Here is a 21864-nt window from a genome sequence, read left to right as displayed (position 1 = left end):
CCCCTTCACCACTCTGGGCCTAGTCATGCCTGCCCTGCGCTATTTTCATTCTTTCTTATCCGCTACGGGCATTTCTTTTCCATTCTTTTCTATCAGAGTAAATAATCTGTGCAAATCTGCCCAATTTGAGCTCCAAAAGTAGCTCCAAAACGTTTTTGAGCTTCAGGCGTTCTGCTTCAGGCGACTTGGAGTGCAGATATGAACCATCTATACAGAGTAATATTGATTTTTTATCCCCTGAGCATCTTAGAGCTTTGAGCTTCACACTACAAAACACTCAGATGTGAAGAGGGCGTAAGGGTTTACAACCATCTGAATGTTGTACCATATATTTATTATGTTTATTAGTATAATACTTTATTTTGCACTTATTTGTTTTCCTATTGAATGTCACATAACGTTCCCTTTATACTTCTTGTATGATTGAACCTTGTACTAACAGTGCTTGTGCAATATGATCCACGTGTCCTGGAGGCATCAATTCCATTTGCTAGGAATCGTTCCAAGTATCCGTTCCAACAAATGTAATAAAGCCTCCCAACGCCCACATTCCAGTTTCTGCAGGAGACTGCCGTGTGTTAGAGGCTGAATCTCACATCACTGCCAATCCATACATCGGTCATGACTGAGGGTCAGAGTATAACGGCCGCCTTGTTAGGCCTTGTATCTTTTATTATAGTCCTGGTGTATGTGAAGTTCCTATGGAGGAGAAGTAAGATGCCCCCTGGTCCATTCCCATTACCTATACTGGGGAACTTTCTGCAACTTTACTCCGATGGAATACTTCCAGGCCTGATAAAGGTGAGCGTGAAATCAATATCATAGAAATGTCTATACAATGGCTGGTGCTGAGCATTTGCTGGAAGGCTGTGGAATTTATGGTCTTTAAGCACTTTGAACATGAATCTCAGTTCAAGATACTGTCCAGTTGTTGTTTATATTGGTGTTTTCAACTCTTGATGTCTTTTGATTTCTTCTGGATCCCGCAAGCATAAGACCCACTTTCCTCTGGGTCAGAGATGGATAGAAAGGGGGAGACTCTATGATGGTGGAGGACTCTGATATGATTGGGTGGCTCTAATGTCATGGGGGAACTCTGATGTGATAGAGAGCCTCTGACTGTGTGATGGAGGACTCTGATGTAGTGGAGGGACTCTGAAATGAAGGGGGGAACTTTGATGTGCTTAGGCCTCTGACCTGAAGGAATAAGAGTGATGTGAAAGAAAGGGCCCTATTGTGATGAGAAGATTCTGATGTCATGGAGGAACTCTGATGTGATAGGGAGTCTGTGATTCTGTGATGAAGGAACTCTGTGATGATGAGGGGACTCTAATGTGAAGGTGGACATCTGACGAAGGAAAGGGTCCTATTGTGATGGGAAGACTCAGATGTTATGGGTGAACTCTGATATGATAAGGAGCCTCTGACTCTGTGATGGAAGGCTCTGATACAGAGGGGAGTTTGATGTGCTGGAAGGACTCTGATATGAAGGGGGGACCTCTGATGTAAAGGGGCATCTGACAAGAAGGGAGAACTGTGATGTGAAGGATGGGGCCCTATTGTGATGGAAAGACTCTGATGTTATGGGGAAACTCTCATGTGATAGGGGGTCTCTGACTCTGTGATGGAGGACTCTGATGTCTAGGGGGAACCTTAATGTGCTGGAGGGACTCTGACATGAAGGGGGACCTCTGATGCGATGGAGCCTCTGACCTGAAGGAATAACTGTGATCTGAAGGATGGGGCCCTATTGTGATGGGCAGACTCTGATGTTATGGGGAAACTCTGATGTGATAGGAGGTTTCTGACTCTGTGATAGAGGGCTCTGATATATAGGTGGGACTTTGATGTGCTAGAGGGACTCTGATATGAAGGGGGGACCTCTGATGTGATGGGGCCTCTGACAAGAAGAGAGAACTGTGATGTGAAGGAAGGGGCCCTATTGTGATGGAAAGTCTCTGATGTCATGGGGGGACTCTGATGTGATGAGGGGCCTCTAACTCTGTGATGAAGGAACTCTGTGATGATGAGGGGATTCTAATGTGAAGGTGGATCTCTGATGAAGGAAGGGGCCCTATTGTGATGGGAAGACTCTGATGTCATGGGAAACTCTGATGTGATAGGGAGCTTCTAACTCTGTGATGGAGGGCTCTGATGTATAGGGGGGGCTTTGATGTGCTGGAGGGACTCTGACATGAAGGGGAACCTATGACATGATGGAGCTTCTGACATGAAGGAAGGGCTGTGATGTGAAGGAAGGAGATCTATTTTGATGGGGAAGACTTTGATGTCATGGAGGACTCTGATGTGATGAGGGCCCTCTGACTCTGTGATGAAGGAACTCTGTGGTGATGGGGGGCTCCAGTGTATAGGTGGGACTTTGATGTGCTTGGAGGACTCTGATGTGATGAGGGCCCTCTGACTCTGTGATGAAGGAACTCCGTTGTGATGGGGAGCTCTGGTGTATAGGTGGGACTTTGATGTGCTTGGAGGACTCAGATGTGATGAGGGCCCTCTGACTCTGTGATGAAGGAACCCCGTTGTGATGGGGGGCTCCTGTGTGTATTGGAGACTTCTATGTGCTGGGAGGACTCTGACGTGATGGGGTCCTCTGACATGAACAGAAATCTTCTGATGTGTAAAGATAAGCCCGAAGCAAAATAAAAGTGTAGGGTCACATGACCAGGGGGACGGGGAACATGATATATTAGAAAATTGGTGATAACATAGGAAGGAAGGGTACTTACCTGATTGGCTAGATTGTAGCGTGTGGGTGGGCCAAAAGCCGGAGTAGATGGGGTGGGATTTGGAAGGCAGCAGAGCAGTCGGAGCCATCAGATGAGAAGGATCCCCCCCCGCCACGTGTCGGTTATGTTTTGTGCTGGTTTAGGGTATTTGCGGTTTGGGGTCTTCGGAGACGGTAAAACGTTCAATAACCGTTCATAGTAGGGGCCCATCTAAGGGATGGCGCCCTCTGCTGGATCCCAGTACATCGTGTGTTATCTGGGAGGTGGTAACGAGGACTTCTCTGCGGAGTGGTGGATTTGTCCCCAAGCCGGTGTAGAGCGGCTGGGGATAGGTAAGTAGCAATGCAGATACAAACCTGATTTTGGCTATTTGATGCCTCCCATGATCGGCAACCTTTTTACGTCATGGTTAGTTGATTATTATTGTTTCTGTTCTAAGCAACGTTATTTTGGTAGGTTTGTTAATAAATGGACAATATGGCCAGTTTTCTCCTTGTTGGTGTTGGGCTCCTCATCTGAGTGAAGTAAGTTGGGGAATATGCCATAGGCACTTTGGTGGGATGGACTTTGGACATCGGTTGTACTCTACTCATGTTATTGAGGCGGCTGTGTGCATCGCCCCAGGCTCAGGTTTCCTATTGATAAGTCACATTTCCAGGTTTTACATTGCACACTGGGGTGCCTCAAAATTGTGCATACTTGAGGGTTCCGCAGCCAGGGCTGCTGTTGGAAACCACGGGGCCCCATAGAGCCTACCTGACAGCCCCCTCCAAAAAAAAACAGTTTAACATGCTTCAGATATGAATGAACACAGTGAGTGATCAGTGCCAATCACTGAATGTGTCCATTCAGAAAAGGAAGGAGCTGGACATATTTATAGAACCCTTCCCCTACTCTCTTTTCTGAAGGATTCTATTGTGTACTTGCTGCTGCTGGCGGAAAGGAGAGGAAGAGGAAAAGGAGAGGAAGAGGAAAAGGAAGAGGGAGAGGAAAAGGAGAGGAAAAGGTAGAGGGAGAGGAAAAGGAGAGGGAGAGGAAAAGGAGAGGGAGAGGAAAAGGTAGAGGGAGAGGAAAAGGAGAGGAAGAGGAAAAGGTAGAGGGAGAGGAAAAGGAGAGGGAGAGGAAAAGGAGAGGAAGAGGAAAAGGAGAGGGAGAGCAAAAGGAGAGGAAGGGGAGAGGAAAAGGAGAGGAAGAGGGAGAGGAAAAGGAGAGGAAGAGGAAAAGGAGAGGGAGAGGAAGAGGAAAAGGAGAGGAAGGGGAGAGGAAAAGGAGAGGAAGAGGAAAAGGAGAGGAAGGGGAGAGGAAAAGGAGAGGAAGAGGGAGAGGAAAAGGAGAGGAAGAGGGAGAGGAAAAGGAGAGGAAGGGGAGAGGAAAAGGAGAGGAAGGGGAGAGGAGAGAAAAGGGAAAGGAAAGGAGGGAAGCCAGGAACGTGGTGGGCACACACAGGGGGCCTGGGCAGCAGAGGGAAATGTATGGTTCACAGGGAGGGTGATGGGAGCTGCGGGGGGGAGGGGTCAATTACCTGAACCAATCCCCTGTATGGCTCTCTCTGCAGCAGCTGAAAGCCAGCTAGAGGAGAAGCCAGCTCTCAGCTGCTGCAGAGAGAGCCATACAATGGATCAGTTCCAGTAATCCCCCCTGCTCTGCCAATCACCCTCCCTGCCCACATCCAGTTCACTCAGCTTCCTGGGCCCCCCTACTGGCCTGGGCCCTATACAGGAGGATGGTGGTACCCCCTTATCCACGGCCCTGGCCGCAACTGATAAAAGGTTGAGAAGCAGTGATATATATGATCAATACATGAATTTTATTTCAAGATGATTGCCTGGTCATTTGTATTGTAAGGCATAGGTACTTATTATAGGAGTGGCTGTGCGACTTTTTCCCTATTTTATTTTTTGTGAGTAGTGAACAATATTTCTCCCAGCGTCTTCCAGGACAGCCCCTTGAGACGTAGAGCTCCTCCTTCCAGGTCAGGAAACACGTAATCCCCATGCCGTAAAGGTGGTCATCCAGGCTTCCATCCTCAGTTTTTTGGGTTTCCTGATCCGGATGAACACACGTTCAGGAGCCTGAGGGGTCTCTGCACTCTTGGGGGTCCTGGAAGAGTGTAAGCTCCTATGTTCAGCTTACCTCCTCTCCCGACGCGATCCCTCCATGGTGAGTGGAGTGGGGCTGCGGGTCGGATGGCCTTCATCCTCAGTGGAGGGACCCCCGGGTCACCCGCAGGAGGAGCAGGGAGTGCCCGGCAGTGAGCCCGGTGCATCCATTCCCCTGGCAGCTCTTCTTTCCCCTTCTCCGGTATGACTGTACAGGCGAGCAGGGCGCCGGGCGGAAGGAGGGCCAGACACGACTTCTGGGGGAGTGGCTATGCATTCCAAAGGCATGAAGTCCGGTGCGGTGATGTCAGAGGTGCAGGCATCCATATTGGGCGGTCAGTGTGGCATTTTGAAGCCCAGCAGAGGCTGCGGACCACGCCAGACAGGACTCCATGGAAGCTGGCTCATCACAGCAAGCGGATCCTGGTTCCGGCACTGGTTCCTCTCAGGTAGGCTTGGGGAAAGTCCCTCTTGCTGACTCCTGGGTGGTGGATAATTGTTTCCCCAGTCTCTGAGGGCAGGTGACAGTGGGGCACACTTCAGGTTCCCCCTAGCGCAGGGTGTGTGGAGGGAGATTAGGGATGAAGTGTGCAGTACGCATGGTTAAATTGGGTCTTCTTGTGAAAAATCCTTATGTCGCAACTGCGTAGATAGCCTAGTTAAAGATGAGTCTTTCACGGCCTGTCACAAGGTTCTCACCTCTATTAAGGATGACATGACAGCTACTTTCCAGTCCTACAGATCCCTGCTGGATAGGATGCAGACACTGCTGGGCCCTTGGACCCAGTCGGCCACTACGGCAGTATCAGCAAGGCAGGAGGACCCAGAAGAGGACCCTTGGTCCCTTGCTTCCTCTCAGGTGGGTTCAGGTTCAGAGGCGGACAGCAAGGAGGAAACTAGCACCTCCAGAAGTTCCAGGTACAAGTTAGCCCTGGAAGATGTGGAAGACCTCCTGAAGGCTATCTAGCAAACCTTAGAGATTAAAGAGGAGGAAGTTTGTTTATCTAAGCATGACCTTATGTATCAGGGGCTTCATGCCAAGAAGAGCAGGGTCTTTCCAGTCCACAGCTCCCTGGTTGATACCATTAACCACTTCAAGTCCTGACACTTTTACCCCCTTCCTGTCCAGGCCAGCTTTCAGCGCTATCACACTTTGAATGACAATTGCGCGGTCATGCAACACTGTCCCATTTGAATTTTTTTGCATTTTTTTGAGACAGATAAAGCTTTATTTTGGGGGTATTTATTCACCACTGGGATTTTTATTTTTTTTGCTATCTAAATGAAAAAGTAAAAAAATTTTGAAAAAAAGTTTTTTTTTCTTGTAAAACTTTGCAAATGAATAATCTTTCATCATAAACCTTGGGCAAAATGTATTCAGTTATCTTTTTAGTAAAAATAAATAACCAAAATTAGTTTATAACCAAAAATTATAGTTTTTAAATTTTTTTTTACTTTTATTAAAATTTTTTATATTATTATTTGTTTTTTTACATACTGTCACACTAGCAGTACAGTGTCACCATGGCAACACTACTACTTGTGGGGGGTGATGAAGATTTTTTTTTTTTTTTTTACACTGATTGCTTTTACACCCAGAAAGGCTGTAAAAGCAATCATTTTTCCTTCTCTCTGGCTGGATTCTTGCAGCCATTGAGAAATACTGTGTGAGCTGTGATTGGTCACAGCTTGTCACATGGTACAAGGCTGCTGTGAATAGCCTTGTACCCTGTGACCTCTGTGATCATTCACATATTTCACACGTAGTAAGCAATGATGTCAGATGTGACATCTTGCTTACTGCTCTGCATGTGATCACTGGTTGGCCAATCAGTGATCACATGATTGGGACCTTGCACAGAGGTCCCGTACGATGATCGGTGTTCCACTGTGTCCGAAGGACACAGCCGGCACTGGATCGTGGTGCTGCACGCTCCCAGGGAGCTCTAACAAGCAGGGTGCGGGGAGGCCATTTATAAACAGCCACCCACCCCTGCCCTGCCACCGTGGGAGTGGGAAAACCCTTAAAGGAAGCCCTTTTTTTCAGAGAGTTTAAAAAGATTTCCTTTTGACGAGGATGGGTCCCAACCTTGGAACAAGGTTCCAAGATTGGAAGCCCCCTTATCCAAAGTTTCCAAGAGGATGGATTTGGCATTTGAGGACATGGGGGCCCTAAAGAACCCCATGGATAAGAGGGGAGAAATATTGCGGTGTAGGACATGGGAATCCTCATCTATTACTCTTAAGCCAGCTCTGTCGGCTACCTGAGTAACCAGAAACCTTGAGAGCTGGCTTACCCAGTTGCAGACTCACTTGGCAGCAGGAAAATCAAGGCAGCAGATCTTAAAATCCTTGCCTTTACTGTTTAAGGCAGTAGATTTTCTCACGGATGCCTCGGCAGAATCGGTAAAGCTAGCTGCAGGGACTTCGGCCTTAGTAAACTCAGCCAGGAGGGCCTTATGGTTAAAAACATGGGCAAGGGGATTCAGCGTCTAAACTACGTCTCTGTGCCTTGCCCTTTTTGGGTGACAACCTTTTTGGTCCAGGATTAAAGGAAGCTTTAGAGCGTACGACCAACAAAAGGAGAGCTTTTCCTGAGAATAAAAAGAAAATTTACCCCATCACAGATGCAGCAGATTAAGGATGGTCAGCCCAAAAAACACTGGACGGGACACAAAAATAGGGGAAAGGGGGGATTCTATTCAATCCTCCTCAAGGCCCCTTCAAGCCACAATGACTTGAGCATCCCGGTGGGAGAAAGGCTGGGGACCTTTCTCCCTCAGTGGGCTTCAATCTCCCCGAGCCCCTATATTTTAGATCGAATAGAAAGGGAATACGGTTTGGAGTTCGACTCCTGTCCCCCAAACAGATTTCTGGTAACCAATCTTCCCAAAGACTGGAACAGGGCACAGGCTCTGCGTGGCCTAAATGGGGACTTGGTTGACCAGCAGATCCTAGTTCAAGTCCCTCAGAGCGAGCAGGTGTTTTTAGTGGGGAAATCCTTAGGCAAATTATGCCTAATTTTAAACCTGTGCCCCCTAAATCGATCACTGAGGTACAAGCACTTCAGGATGGAATTGATTTTTTCTGTAAAAAACATCCTTTTACAGGGTTGCTTTATGGCCACGTTGGATCTGTGGGATGCGTATTTCCATATTCCCATTTGTCAGGCGAGTCAGAAATACCTGAGAATAGTAGTAAATATGGGTTCACAGATCTTCCACTGGCAGTCCCTTTGGGCTAGCCTCAGCGCCAAGAATTTTTATTAAGGTGCTGGTGGAGGCCTTAGTTCCCCTAAGGATGAAGTCCATTACCATCATTCCTTATCTGGACGACCTTCTCTTTGTGACCAAATCTCACCAGCAGTTGGCCAAAGATCTGCAGGTGGCTCAGGATTTCCTTCAGAGCCTGGGCTGGCTCGTAAACAGGGACAAATCATCTTTAACTCCCTCCCAGAGAGTGATCTATCTGGGATACGAGATCTCTTCAGTGGAGGAGAAAATCTTTCTTCCTCGGGAAAAATTTCTCCAGATAGATCAAACACTAGCAGAATTGCAATGCAATCTGTGGGTGTCAATAAGGAAAGTTTCAAGGGAAGTAGGTCTCATGACTTCTTGTTTCCCAGCGGTCCCATGGGCAAGACTCCACCAGCGGCCTCTTCAGGCTTTTCTTCTGAAGATTTGGAACGGAGACAGATCTACCTTAGATCTACCAGTCCAGCTCCCGTCCAGGGTCAAAAGATCCCTCTGGTGGTTTCGAAAGGAAGTAAATCTAGCCAGGGGTCTGGAGTGGAACCAGCCTTCTTCGCTCATTATTACAACCGATGCCGGCAGTTATGGTTGGGGAGCCCATCTAGGCGATATGGCAGCCCAGGGGTTGTGGTTTCGGGGGGAGCCTCAGAGATCCTCAAATCAGAGGGAACTTATAGCAGTCCAAAGGGCATTGGATGCCTTCGGAATGAAGCTATTGGACCGTCATCTACAAATCCGGTCATACAATGGTATGACAGTGGTGTATATCAACAAACGGGGGCACACGAAGCCCCTCTCTGCAGAAGATTGCAGGCAGCATGCTATCCTGGGCCAAGCAAAATCTGCTTTCGGTTTATGTCATTCATTTGAAAGGGTCACAAAACTCCCTAGCGAACTTGCTAAGTTGGCGGCCAGTCAGTCACGATGAATGGTCTCTCAACCAAGAGGTGTTTTCAAACATAACTCTAAGGTGGGGCATACCGGAGGCCGATCTTTTGGCTTCCCAGGAGAACAGGAAGGTCAGCCAGTTTTTTTCCCTAAATCCACGAGAGCAGGCCTTGGGGGTGGACGCCCTGATGAGCACGTGGGATTTCAACCTCTCTTACGCATTCCCTCCAGTGAGACTGATCCCAGTGGTCTTGCAGAAGTTTTTGGTAGAAAAGACGGATCTCACTCTGATAGCACCCTTTTGGCCAAAAAGACCCTGGTTTTCTCTACTGCAGAGATTTATCTCAGCTCCCCCATTCCCACTCCCAGAGAGGGAGGATCTGATCTCTCAAGGTCCTGTTCTACACCCTCGGATCAGAACCTTGAAGTTGGATGCATGGTTTCTGAAGAGCAGCTCCTGAAAGCTCAGGGGTTTTCAGACACCGTGATAAAAACTTTAGTAAGCTGCCGTAAACTAGTAACCAGAGCTATTTATGCAAAGGTCTGGAAGAAGTTCAACCCCTGGTTATTAAGTAAATGATGGGGCCCTCAAGATATTCCGGCAGTTTTAGATTTCTTTCAGGAAGGGGCGGATCGGGGGCTCTTGATCAGCACCTTAAAAGTGCAGGCAACGGACCTTTTCTTCAGGCCCCTCTGCAGCAGGATCCCTTTGTTGTGGATTTTTTCAGGTCTCTCTCCAAGTCCAGACCAGTAAAAGTCAGGTCTTGTCCAGTTTGGGATCTGTCCCTAGTCCTAAAGGCTTTGGTCCTCTGTCCCTTTGAACCTCAGGAAAAAAATCTTCTATACAATTTTTGGCTTTAAAAAACATTTTTTTTATTGGCAATCACGTCAACCCATAGGGTAAGTGAGTTACAGGCACTCTCTGTTAGGAAACCCTACCTGACTGTTTTTGAGGACAAGGTTGTGCTCAAAACAGATCCAGGTTTTCTCCCAAAGGTGTCGTCCTCCTTTCATAGTTCTCAGGATATAGTCCTACCGACCTTCTGTTCTTCTCCTGGCAGTAGGGAAGAAGAGAGATTGAATTGACTTGATGTGAAAAGAAGCCTTATGGTCTATCTTAGTTGGTCCCTAGAATTTAGAAATTCGGATTCCCTTTTTGTACTTTTTGCAGGAGCAAGGAAAGGTTCTAGAGCATCCAAATCCACCATAGCTAGATGGATTAGGTTAGCTATCACAGAATCTTATGAATTATTGGAGATTCCTCCCCTGTTTGTTAATGCACACTCAACTAGATCCTTATTAGCATCCTGGGCAGAGAGAGCCGGTGCTTCTCCGGAGGAAATATGTAAGGCAGCTGCCTGGTCCAAGTTCTCTACCTTTGTGAAGCATTATCACCTGGATTTCCTATCAAGTAAGGCGCAGGCATTTGGGCGCAAGGTCCTCCAGGCAGTGGCCCTGCCCTAGGGGGGTAAATTCTTGATTATCATCTCAAGGGGCTGTCCTGGTAGACGCTGGGAGAAAACCAGTTAGGCTTACCGGTAACTCCTTTTTTACGAGTCTTCCAGGACAGCCGTGATTTCCCACCCTGAGGATCTACAAGTAATATATATTTGGTTACTTAAATGTTTGTGTCTTTCAGTGTCTTTCGGTAGTTCTCAGGTAAAACTGAGGATGGAGACCCACCTTTAAGGCATGGGGGTTACGTTTCCTGACCCGTAGGGAGGAGCTCTACGTCTCAAGGGGCTGTCCTGGAAGACTCGTAGGAAAGGAGTTAACGGTAAGCCTAACTCTGGTTTTCCCTTTTTTAGGTAAAGTGAAACATTTTCCAGCATCAGAATCATGGTAGTGATTTTTTATATTTAAATATTGCATTGAAAGCACATTTCATGCAGTGTACGGCTTTAGAGTCTGGAGATAGGATAGAACCCAAGGAGGGCTGGGATCCAACAAAGACACAAACAACAATCCCAGCTCCCCACCCTTTCCCGCTGCAAACTTGATTTCAATGTCTGAAGGTATTCTGAAGCCTTTTTTGAACAGAAAAGGGAGAAGTTTAAATTTAATTTTAATTTTTTTTGTGTTATTGTGTCCCTATTGGGGAGATAAGATCCTACTTCCACCATGACAGACAACTTTAAGCCTGGGTTCACACTTCTGCAGTGCGGCATTCCTGTGCAAGTCACATTCACATTCTGTGCGGTGCGATTTGAGCCATACCTTTTGTATGGCTCAAATCGCTTTGCATCCGTATCAAAAAGGTGCAGCACCCTTTTTTGTTTGTATTCACACCTATGTGATCCAATTCTGCACATCGCACCGTGTTTTTGCGGTATTGTTAACATACATACCTGCAGCGGTTCACATGAACGGGGTGCGATTATGATGCGGTGCGTAATTCGCACAGAGACTGGTGCGAATTCCACACCGCATGAGTGTGAACCCAAACTAAAGCCCGGTACACACCACGAGAATATCGGACAAATCATCATCTGTTTTTTGGGGTTTTTTTTGCATGCTTATCGCATATGAGAAATGAAGAGGTTACTAAAGTTACAAAAACTCTCGCACAACAGAATACAACTTTGGAAGTGATGTATTGTAATGTATTCTTTCGTTTCTGAGCATACATAGTCTAGGTCACACAAATTTTTTAGACGAATACTATACTGATGAAACAAAAATCGTTCACTCTGTTTTTGTACAAGAAAAAGTTTTGTACTTGCCCTTTCGAATAATTTTGCATGAATTGTCATGATCGGCTCTCAAAAGCTGTGTACTAATGATCAGATTATCAGACGATCACTCCGAAAGCGGTATTTTTCATCCGATTTTCTCATCGTGTGTACTAAGCTTCAGACACCAGTGAGCCTGAGATTCCTGGAAAAAAGTCCTGGGGCTTGTAGTAGTGTACACACGGGGATAATTGATAGTGGCGTGCTTTGATAGTGACAGGCCTGCCAGGAATTAAATTGTAAGAATATTGTCCTATAAACCAGATAAAGCAGGCAGTTATTAAAATATGGAAAGGCAGAAACGAAAAGTCCCCTGCGCTCAAGAGTGGTGTACTATGGAGGAAATCCAGTGTTAGCATAGGCCTTGCTGCACTCTAAGGGTCGGGGGAAACTCAGAGAAAGTCAGAAATACTGCTACAGGGCGACAGGGCGGCACAAAATCTTGTATATATACGTGATTTTGCATTTAATAATAAATAATAATTTCCAGGTTGGGGTCGCGCGCATGTGCCGTTCTACAGGCACCACCATTGGGGCTAGGGATGTCAATCTCCAGGTCCCAGTCGGTGATTCCCTGCCAGCATCCGGTGATCATTGGGGAAAGCTGACAGGGGAGAGACCTCTGTGTAAGAACATGTCTCTCCTGTCAGCATGGACACGCTCCTTTGTATCTCTCTGCACAGAGATACAAAGCAGCATGTCTCCCTAGTAAAAGACACAGCACACAGTTAACCCTTTGATCACTCCAGATGTTAACCCCTTCCTTCCCAGTGTTATTAGTGCAGTGTGAGTGCTTTTAATTAGCACTGATCACTGGATCGTTGTCACTGGGGATGTCAGTGGCAGTTAGTCAGTGTCGTCCCCCCCAGTGTCAGAATGCCCACCACAGTACCACTATAAGTCACTGATCGCCGCCATTACTAGCATAAATTTTTTTTTAAATATTTCCAGTATATATACCACCATTTGTAGACACTATAACTTTCACGTAAACCAATTAATTTACACGTATTGGGATTTTTTTTTTAGCAAAGACATGGAGCAGAATACATTTTGGCCTAAATGTATGACGAAATTTGATTTTTTAAATTTTTTTTACTGGACATGTTTAATAGCAAAAATTCAAAAATATTTTTTTTTCAAAATTGTCAATCTTTTTTTGTTTATAGCGCAAAAAATTTAAAATACAGATCAAATTTAACCAAAAGAAAGCTCTATTTGTGGGGGGAAAAGGATGTAACTGTCATTTGGGTCCAGCATTACATGATCGCGCAATTGTCAGTTAAACGCAGCACCGTATCAAAAAAAATGGTCTAGTCAGGAAGGGAGGTAAATCCTCTGGAGGACAAGTGGCTAAATCCAGAGTCGATATATACTCACAAACAACTATGGTAACAAAAGTGTATCAAAGACCAGTGTAAGAATTGTATGTACAGAGATAGATGCGAACCTCCATTTTGCCAAAGGCCCTCCATCTTGTATCATTTCTACTCTAAATCAGCTTCCCTCCAATTCCTCCTCCCTCAGGAATGTGGTCTGTATGATGCCGAGAGATCACAGGCATCAGGCCCAGCTGGAGAGCTTCATGGTTATAAATCCCAAATTAGCTGCTGCCCGGGTGTCTGTTAGCTTCTCAATCTGAGATAATCGTAAAACCATAAACCAGTCCTTCACTGGGCTTCAAAGACATTCCAGCTAGCCGTAAACAGACCTCAGATTTAAAACCCATTTATCCATATAATTTTATATCTTAAGGTAGGAAATAATTACATAATTACAAAAAGCATATATTCAGATAACTCAGTTTAATGCGAGTCGTCTGATATCTTACAGTGTAAGTCTACAGGAGAGCAGAAAGCCACATAGTTCTAGCTGGAATAGTAAAATATGGCATGTTTGATATCGAGACATTCAGCAGATGATTCTGCTTATTAATCTACCCGTGGATAGAATGTTACATGTCCCTAGGGAAGGTTATTGACCATGATATAAACTGAGAGTGATTTGGTCATAGCCTGAGTTCCCCGCCTACAACACCCCTCCCCAAATTAGGCGATTGGTTCTCTGCTGTAAGGAGACACCCTGCTGAGTTCCTAGAAAATGGCTGTTATGCTTGGAGCAGTAAGTTGAAGTTGAAGAATTCTCCCTTTTAACATTGGAACCAACTTTGGGAGAAAAGGCACCCTTTTGCTCAGGAAACTTGATCTGCTTAACCGGGGACTTTTGGCAAGTACTTTACCTCTCTAAACTTCTTTCTGTTATCTCTTTGCTGTGTTATTGCTCTCTGTATTTATATATATATATATATATATTGGCTACATCGTTTTCTGTAAATTCTTTTATTGCACCATTTTGACCTTTTTAATAATAAATCTTATTTTCTCAAAAGTGTTGAACTGTTTCTAAAGCTCTTTAATGCAAACTAAGAATCCCTAACTCTGAAGAGCGCTATTGTGTGTTTTTAAATGTCTGCATACATCTGTCTGCGGTGACATTGTGTATACAGATGATTATTCAAACATGATAGTGTTATTGCTAATATTGGCGAGTTTCCTCCTTTTCTCTACAAAAAGGCGGTGGTGGCAGTGTGAAGGGTTAATTGCGTAATTAACCTGACCCAGTAACAATTGCTCTCAGGCTGCAAGTACATAGATTGTGGTCCATTAGCTGGAAAATCTTTGTGCAGGGTTCAGCTGAGCATGGCATTGTTACGCACGTGACAGCGCGGTTTTAGATTGGCTAGTCCTTCGGTCACGAGTTGGTGAGAAGGGCTGGGGGTCTGACGTCACGATCGTCACAACCAGGGCAACCAAATCACCAGATCAGTTCCCAATCACGAGAGGACCCTCTAGATGGCTGACGCGTTTCAAGCAGCAGTCTTCTCTTCCTCAGAGCCAATGTCACATCTTACATTGACAGTCTTTATAAGACTGAGAAAGAGGTCACATGGTGTAATACAAGTTCCTCCCATTGGGAGGTTGGGATACTGCCCCAAAACATATACAACTGGCTCTAATTTAAACTTCAATCAAGCTGACATAATTGGCCTATATATACTACAGTTGTGTATCTGAATAAAAATATAAATATTAACTATTATTATTATTATTATTAATAATAATAATAAATAACAATACTAATAATAGCCAGAAATACAAGATAAAAACCTTAGCTTGTGTCTCGTGAGACAACTATGTAAACTATATGCTTTTACATCTACAGATATCCAAAAAGTACGGTCCTGTCTGCACTGTTTACTTTGGTTTAAGGCCCACTGTTGTTGTCACTGGGTATGAAGCTTTAAAGGAGGTGTTTACTGATTGTGGCGATGCTTTTCTGAATCGAGGAGCCATGCCCGTTTTTGACCGTCTTTTCAAGTATGGAGGTAAGAAAAAAAGTAGAAGTCCCAGTGCACACGATCAATCCTCAATGGGAACACTAGCCTAGTGATAGCTCCCCAAGCTGTCATTGGCTATGTAAAAGAAGGGGCGGGTATACTGGTGATATCATTTCCAAAATATGGCCATATTTGGGCAGTGATTTAACCGGTGTCCCTGCACCCATTTGCTTACATGGCCAGGGACTGAATGGGCCGGGTGACGTCAGTGGCTAGTAAGGACGCCAAAGCTGTCAGCAGCCACTGCTTCCTTAAAGCGGAGTTCCAGTTGAATAAAAAAAAAAAATAAAAGTCAGCAGCTACAAAAACTGTAGCTGCTGACTTTCAAAATACAGACTCTTACCTGTTGCTTACCTGTTCCTCAGTCCAGTGGTTTCCTCACCATGGCTTGTTTCACTGGCCGTCTTCTCTCCCCGGCATCTTCAGTGTGGGCACCCGGTTGTGATATCTTGCGGCTTCACAGCTGGGTGCCCACTGCGCATGTGCAAGTAGCGCTGCACTTTGTGAATGGTCCTGTAGTCTTCTGGGACCTGTCACGTGTCCCAGAAGACTATGGGGAGGAAGAGGAGGAGGACAACTTCCGCTTCCGATTGCCTTAGGCGCTTGCACCGGAAGTGGAAGCCCGTAGCTGTCAAGTTCGGGTACTCCCTCCCTGCTCCTAAAAGGTGCCAATCCTTAATGGGGAGCAGGGATAAAGCCTTAAAGCGAAACTTCCCCTTTAGGGTGGAGCTCCGCTTTAACAATCATTGACAGCGTTGCCCACATATGGCCATGTGACCATATTTGGGAATTGATGTCAAAGCTGTCCCAGCCCATTTGTTTACATAGCCAGGGATTCTCTGTCATGTAAGTGAATGGGTCAGAGACTTCAATAGTTGATAAGGACGGAGCGACAGCAAGACAAGCCAAACCATCGACAGCTGGAATGCCCTAAATGTTGTTTATTTATTTCAGTTACTTATGTAGTTTACACAGTACTTTACATACACACACACATATACAGTGGGGATCAAAAGTTTGAGCACCCCAGCTAAAAATTTGTATTAATGTGCATAAAGAAGCCAAGGAAAGATGGAAAAATCTCCAAAAGGCATCAAATTACAGATTAGACATTCTTATAATATGTCAACAAAAGTTAGATTTTATTTCCATCATTTACACTTTCAAAATAACAGAAAACAAAAAAATGGTGTTTGCAAAAGTTTGGGCACCCTGCAGAATTTATAGCATGCACTGCCCCCTTTGCCAAGCTGAGACCTGCCAGTGTCATGGATTGTTCTCAATCATCGTCTGGGAAGACCAGGTTTTGTCAATCTCAAAGGTTTTAAATGCCCAGACTCATCTGACCTTGCCCCAACAATCAGCACCATGGGTTCTTCTAAGCAGTTGTCTAGAAAACTGAAACTGAAAATAGTTGACGCTCACAAAGCTGGAGAAGGCTATAAGAAGATAGCAAAGCGTTTTCAGATGTCAGTATCCTCTGTTCGGAATGTAATTAAGAAATGGCAGTCATCAGGAACAGTGGAAGTTAAAGCAACATCTGGAAGACCAAGAAAAATATCAGACAGAACAGCTCGCAGGATTGTGAGAAAAACAATTCAAAACCCACGTTTGACTGCACGATCCCTCCAGAAAGATCTGGCAGACACTGGAGTTGTGGTACACTATTCCACTATAAAGAGATACTTGTACAAATATGGTCTTCATGGAAGAGTCATCAGAAGAAAACCTCTTCTACGTCCTCACCACAAAAATCATCGTTTGAACTTTGCAAATGAACATATAGACAAGCCTGATGCATTTTGGAAACAAGTTCTGTGGACCGACGATGTTAAAATTGAACTTTTTGGCCGGAATGAGCAAAGGTACATTTGGAGAAGAAGGGGCACAGAATTTAATGAAAAGAACCTCTGTCCAACTGTTAAGCATGGGGTTGGATCAATCATGCTTTGGGGTTGTGTTGCAGCCAGTGGCACAGGGAACATCTCACGAGTAGAAGGAAAAATGGATTCAATAAAATTTCAGCAAATTTTGGATGGTAACTTGATGCCATCTGTGAAAAAGCTGAAGTTAAAAAGAGGATGGCTTCTACAAATGGATAATGATCCTAAACACACCTCAAAATCCACGGGGGATTACATCAAGAGGCGTAAACTGAAGGTTTTGCCATGGCCTTCACAATCTCCTGACCTCAACATAATTGAAAATCTATGGATAGACCTTAAAAGAGCAGTGCGTGACAGACAGCCCAGAAATCTCAAAGAACTGGAAGACTTTTGTAAGGAAGAATGGGCAAAGATACCTCAAACAAGAATTGAAAGACTCTTGGCTGGCTACAAAAAGCGTTTACAAGCTGTGATACTTGCCAAAGGGGGCAGTACAAGATATTAACTCTGCAGGGTGCCCAAACTTTTGCAGACGCCATTTTTTTGTTTTCTGTTATTTTGAAAGTGTAAATGATGGAAATAAAATCTAACTTTTGTTGACATGTTATAAGAATGTCTAATCTGTAATTTGATGCCTTTTGGAGATTTTTCCATCTTTCCTTGGTTTCTTTATGCACATTAATACAAATTTTTAGCTGGGGTGCCCAAACTTTCGATCCCCACTGTATGTATATATATATATATATATATATATATATATATATATATATATATATATATATATAGTGGGGTTAGCTCAGGTGGGGGATCTCCTTCCCTGGGACAAAGGTAGACCGCACAGCAGGCTTTCATCAAAATCTGACTGGTTGTCAGCTTTATTTAAAAGGTTTGCAGAAAATAAACAAAACATGAAAATAAACCCTTGCCATCCAGGCACTAACTAAACAAAAGGCATTTCCTCTCTCAGAGGTGAAGGGCTTCTCCCTGTCACCGAAATAAAACAAAAGCAAACCTTTTCTTGTAGGTATAGTGTACACACAGCTCTCTCAGAACACCTCTCTGAGCCCCAGGCCACGAGCAACTCCCTGCTCCAGCCCTGCCTTATTTATACCACCTGTTGGTGGTCATCAGTGGAGCCCAAACTCTGGATTCGGACCCACCTGCTTAACTGTGGCCCCGAAAACCCGGAGTGGACTCCACCTAAACGGTCAGGTATGAGCATATGCGAGGTGACACATAGCGTCCCTCTATCACCTCGCCGTTCATCCTGTCACAATATATATACAGTTGTGTTCAAAATAATAGCAGTGTGTTGAAAAAAGTGAATAAAGCTCAGAATCCTTCTAATAGCTTTTATTTCCATCCACACAAATGCATTGGGAACACGACACATTCTATTCCAAATCAAAACATGAAGAAAAATAGATCAAATTTGTGTTGTTCCTCTAAAAAAATTGAAGAAAAGTGAATATTAGACTGTTCAAAAAAATAGCAGTGTTTGTATTCTTCTTTACAAACTCAAACATTCACCATATAAACTGAAAAATGTTTGAAGATTTTGCTTTCCTTTGAATCACTTAATGAATATTTAGTTGTAGTTGCACTGTTTCTGAGAACTGCTGTACATCTGTGTTGCATGGAGTCACCCAACTTCTGGCCCCTGTGATCAGGTATTCCAGCCCAGGATGATTGGACTACATTCCACAGTTCTTCTCTATTTCTTGGTTTTGCCTCAGAAACTGCATTTTTGATGTCACCCCACAAGTTTTCTATTGGATTAAGATCCGGGGATTGGGCTGGCCACTCCATAACGTCAATCTTGTTGGTCTGGAACCAAGATGTTGCACATTTACTGGTGTGTTTGGGGTCGTTGTCTTGTTGGAACACCCATTTCAAGGGCATTTCCTCTTCAGCATAAGGCAGCATGACCTCTTCAAGTATTCTGATGTATTCAAACTGATCCATGATCCCTGGTATTCGATAAATAGGCCCAACACCGTAGTATGAGAAACATCCCCATATCATGATGCTTGCACCACCATGCTTCACTGTCTTCACAGTGTACTGTGGCTTGAATTCAGTGTTTGGGGGTCGTCTGCCAAACTGTCTCCGGCCACTAGACCCAAAAAGAACAATCTTACTTTCATCAGTCCACAAAATGTTGCGCCATTTCTCTTTAGGCCAGTCAATGTGCTCTTTGGCAAATTGTAACCTCTTCAACACATGTCTTTTTTTCAACAGTGGGACTTTGCGGGGGCTTCTTGCAGATATCTTGGCTTCACATAGGCGTCCTCTAATTGTAACAGTCCTCACAGGGAACTTTACACCTTCTTTGATCTTCCTGGAGCTGATTGTTGGCTGAGTCCGCGCCATTTTGGCTATTCTTCTATCCATTCGAATGGTAGTTTTTTGCTTTCTTCCACGTCTTTCAGGTTTTGGTTGCCATTTTAAAGCATTTGCGATCATTTTAGCTCAGCAGCCAATCATTTTCTGCACTTCTTTATATGTTTTCCCTCTCCAATCAACTTTTTAATTAAGGTACGCTGTTCTTCTGAACAATGTCTGGAACGACCCATTTTCCTCAGAATTTCAGAGAGAAATGCACTGTAACCAGCATGTACAACATTTGCTGCCTTCCTTCCTTAAATAAGGGCAATAATTGCCACCTGTTTTTCAAAGAATGAATGACCTCACTAATAGAACTCCACACTGCTATTATTTTGAACATGCCCCTTTCAATTAGTGATTCAATGACACAGAATCAGCAGCATGCATGTCATGACTGTTGGGTCTGTTGGATTTCTATTACTCTACTACACCTGCTAGTAAATTATTTGCCATGTAGAAATATCATTTCTACCAAAAACAGTGATTGGTCAGGTTGGTGATGTCTGACTGCTATTATTTTGAACACAACTGTATATATATATATATATATATATATATATATATATTGTACATTCACATCAGTCCCTAACCCTCAAGGGGTGTACAATCTAAGGTCCCTAACTCACATTCATACACACACATACTAGGGTCAATTTAGACAGGAGCCAATTAACCCACCAGCATGTTTTGTAGTGTGAGAGGAAACCGGAGTACCCAGAGGAAACCCATGCAGGCACAGGGAGAACATACAAACTCTAGGCAGGTGGTGCTGTGGTTGGGATTTGAACCAGTGCTGCTAGGCAGAAGTGATAACCACTTAGCCACTGTGCTGCCCATTGGGCATTCAGATTGAACACTGAGCTCATCCCTCATCCTGAGTGTCCAGATGCCAGTTGAAGGTTCTTTCTGGTATCTCTGCAAGTGTACTGATGTTTAATTGCTGTCATTTTTGCCTGGATCTCCTCCTTGTTCTAAAATGACATGTATATGGTGCTTGTAGCTGAGAGTCTGCTTCCGTCTAGATCAGTGGTTCTCAACCTTCCTAATGCCGCGACCCCTTAATACAGTTCCTCATGTTGTGGTGACCCCCAACCATAAAATTATTTTCGTTGCTACTTCATAACTGTAATTTTGCAGTGTGAGGAATAGTGCCACATCATTGGTATCAGTGAGAGGAACAGTGCTTCATCACTGATGTCAGTGGGGAGGAATAGTGTCCCATCGTTGGTATCAGTGGGAGGAATAGTGTCCCATCATTGGTATCAGTGGGAGGAATAGTGTCCCATCATTGGTATCAGTGGGAGGAATAGTGTCCCATCGTTGGTATCAGTGGGGGAATAGTGCCTCATCATTGGTGTCAGTGGGAGGAATAGTGTCCCATCGTTGGTATCAGTGGGAGGAATAGTGCCACATTGTTGGTGTCAGTGGGAGGAATAGTGCCCCATCGTTGGTGTCAGTGGGATGAATAGTGTCCCATCGTTGGTATCAGTGGGAGGAATAGTGCCCCATCATTGGTGTCAGTGGGAGGAATAGTGTCCCATCATTGGTATCAGTGGGATGAATAGTGCCCCATCATTGGTGTCAGTGGGAGGAATAGTGCCCCATCATTGGTATCAGTGGGAGGAATAGTGCCCCATCATTGGTATCAGTGGAAGGAATAGTGCCCCATCATTGGTGTCAGTGGGAGAAATAGTGCCTCATCATTGGTGTCAGTGAGAGGAATAGTGCCTCATCATTGGTGTCAGTGGGAGGAATAGTGCCCCATTATTGGTGTCAGTGGGAGGAATAGTGCCCCATCATTGGTATCAGTGGGAGGAATAGTGCCCCATCATTGGTGTCAGTGGGAGGAATAGTGCCCCATCATTGGTGTCAGTGTGGTGGAGGGGGGAATAGTGCCCCATCATTGGGGTCAGGGGGGGGGAATAGTGACCCACCATTGGTGTCAGTGGGGGGGGGGGGAGGAATAGTGTCCCATCGTTGGTGTCGGTGGGGGAAGGAATAGTGCCCCATTCTTGGTGTCAGTGGGGGGAGGAATAGTGCCCCATCATTGGTGTCAGTGGGGGGAGGAATAGTGCCCCATCGTTGGCGTCAGTGGGGGGAGGAATAGTGCCCCATCGTTGGTGTCAGTGGGAGGAATAGTGCCCCATCGTTGGTATTAGTGACACCAATGATGGGGCACTATTCCTCCCACTGACACCAATGATACTTACCTTGCTGACTCCTGCTCCAGCCTGGGCTCGCCCTCTCCCTCTCCCATCTACAGCCTGCATACCTGGCTGCAGCAGCAAAATTTGCACTTACCTGTCAGCTGTCTTCCTTCTCTGGCCTCTCTCTTCACTCGCTCCTGCAGCTCCCTCGATCTTCTTTGATCTTCGCGCGCTGCCGCTCGGCTCCTCCTCTCCAAGCTCCACCTCCTCGCCGGTGATTGGCCGCCTGTGTGCCTCTCCTGAGCTACAGTTCCGGTGGCCAATCAGCG

General features: G+C 45.2%; 1 protein-coding gene across 1 annotated transcript in view; it reads left to right on the top strand.

The window, feature by feature from the left end:
- Window positions 1-555: 555 nt before the first annotated feature.
- LOC149445150 (cytochrome P450 2A6-like) overlaps window positions 556-21864 on the top strand; it is a 47918-nt gene continuing 26609 nt past the window's right edge. The window contains exons 1-2 of the mRNA XM_089654211.1: window positions 556-801; window positions 14940-15102. Of these exons, the coding sequence (XP_089510337.1) occupies window positions 622-801; window positions 14940-15102 (343 nt within the window). The 5' untranslated portion in view covers window positions 556-621. The remainder of the gene's footprint in view (window positions 802-14939; window positions 15103-21864) is intronic.

Source organism: Staurois parvus, unplaced genomic scaffold (assembly GCF_062004578.1).
Source record: "Staurois parvus isolate SC_StPar_1 unplaced genomic scaffold, SC_StPar_1.0 ptg000746l, whole genome shotgun sequence".
Lineage (NCBI taxonomy): Eukaryota > Metazoa > Chordata > Amphibia > Anura > Ranidae > Staurois > Staurois parvus.
The sequence above is the reverse complement of the archived record's forward strand: the minus strand, read 5'-3'. Positions and strand labels throughout refer to the sequence as shown.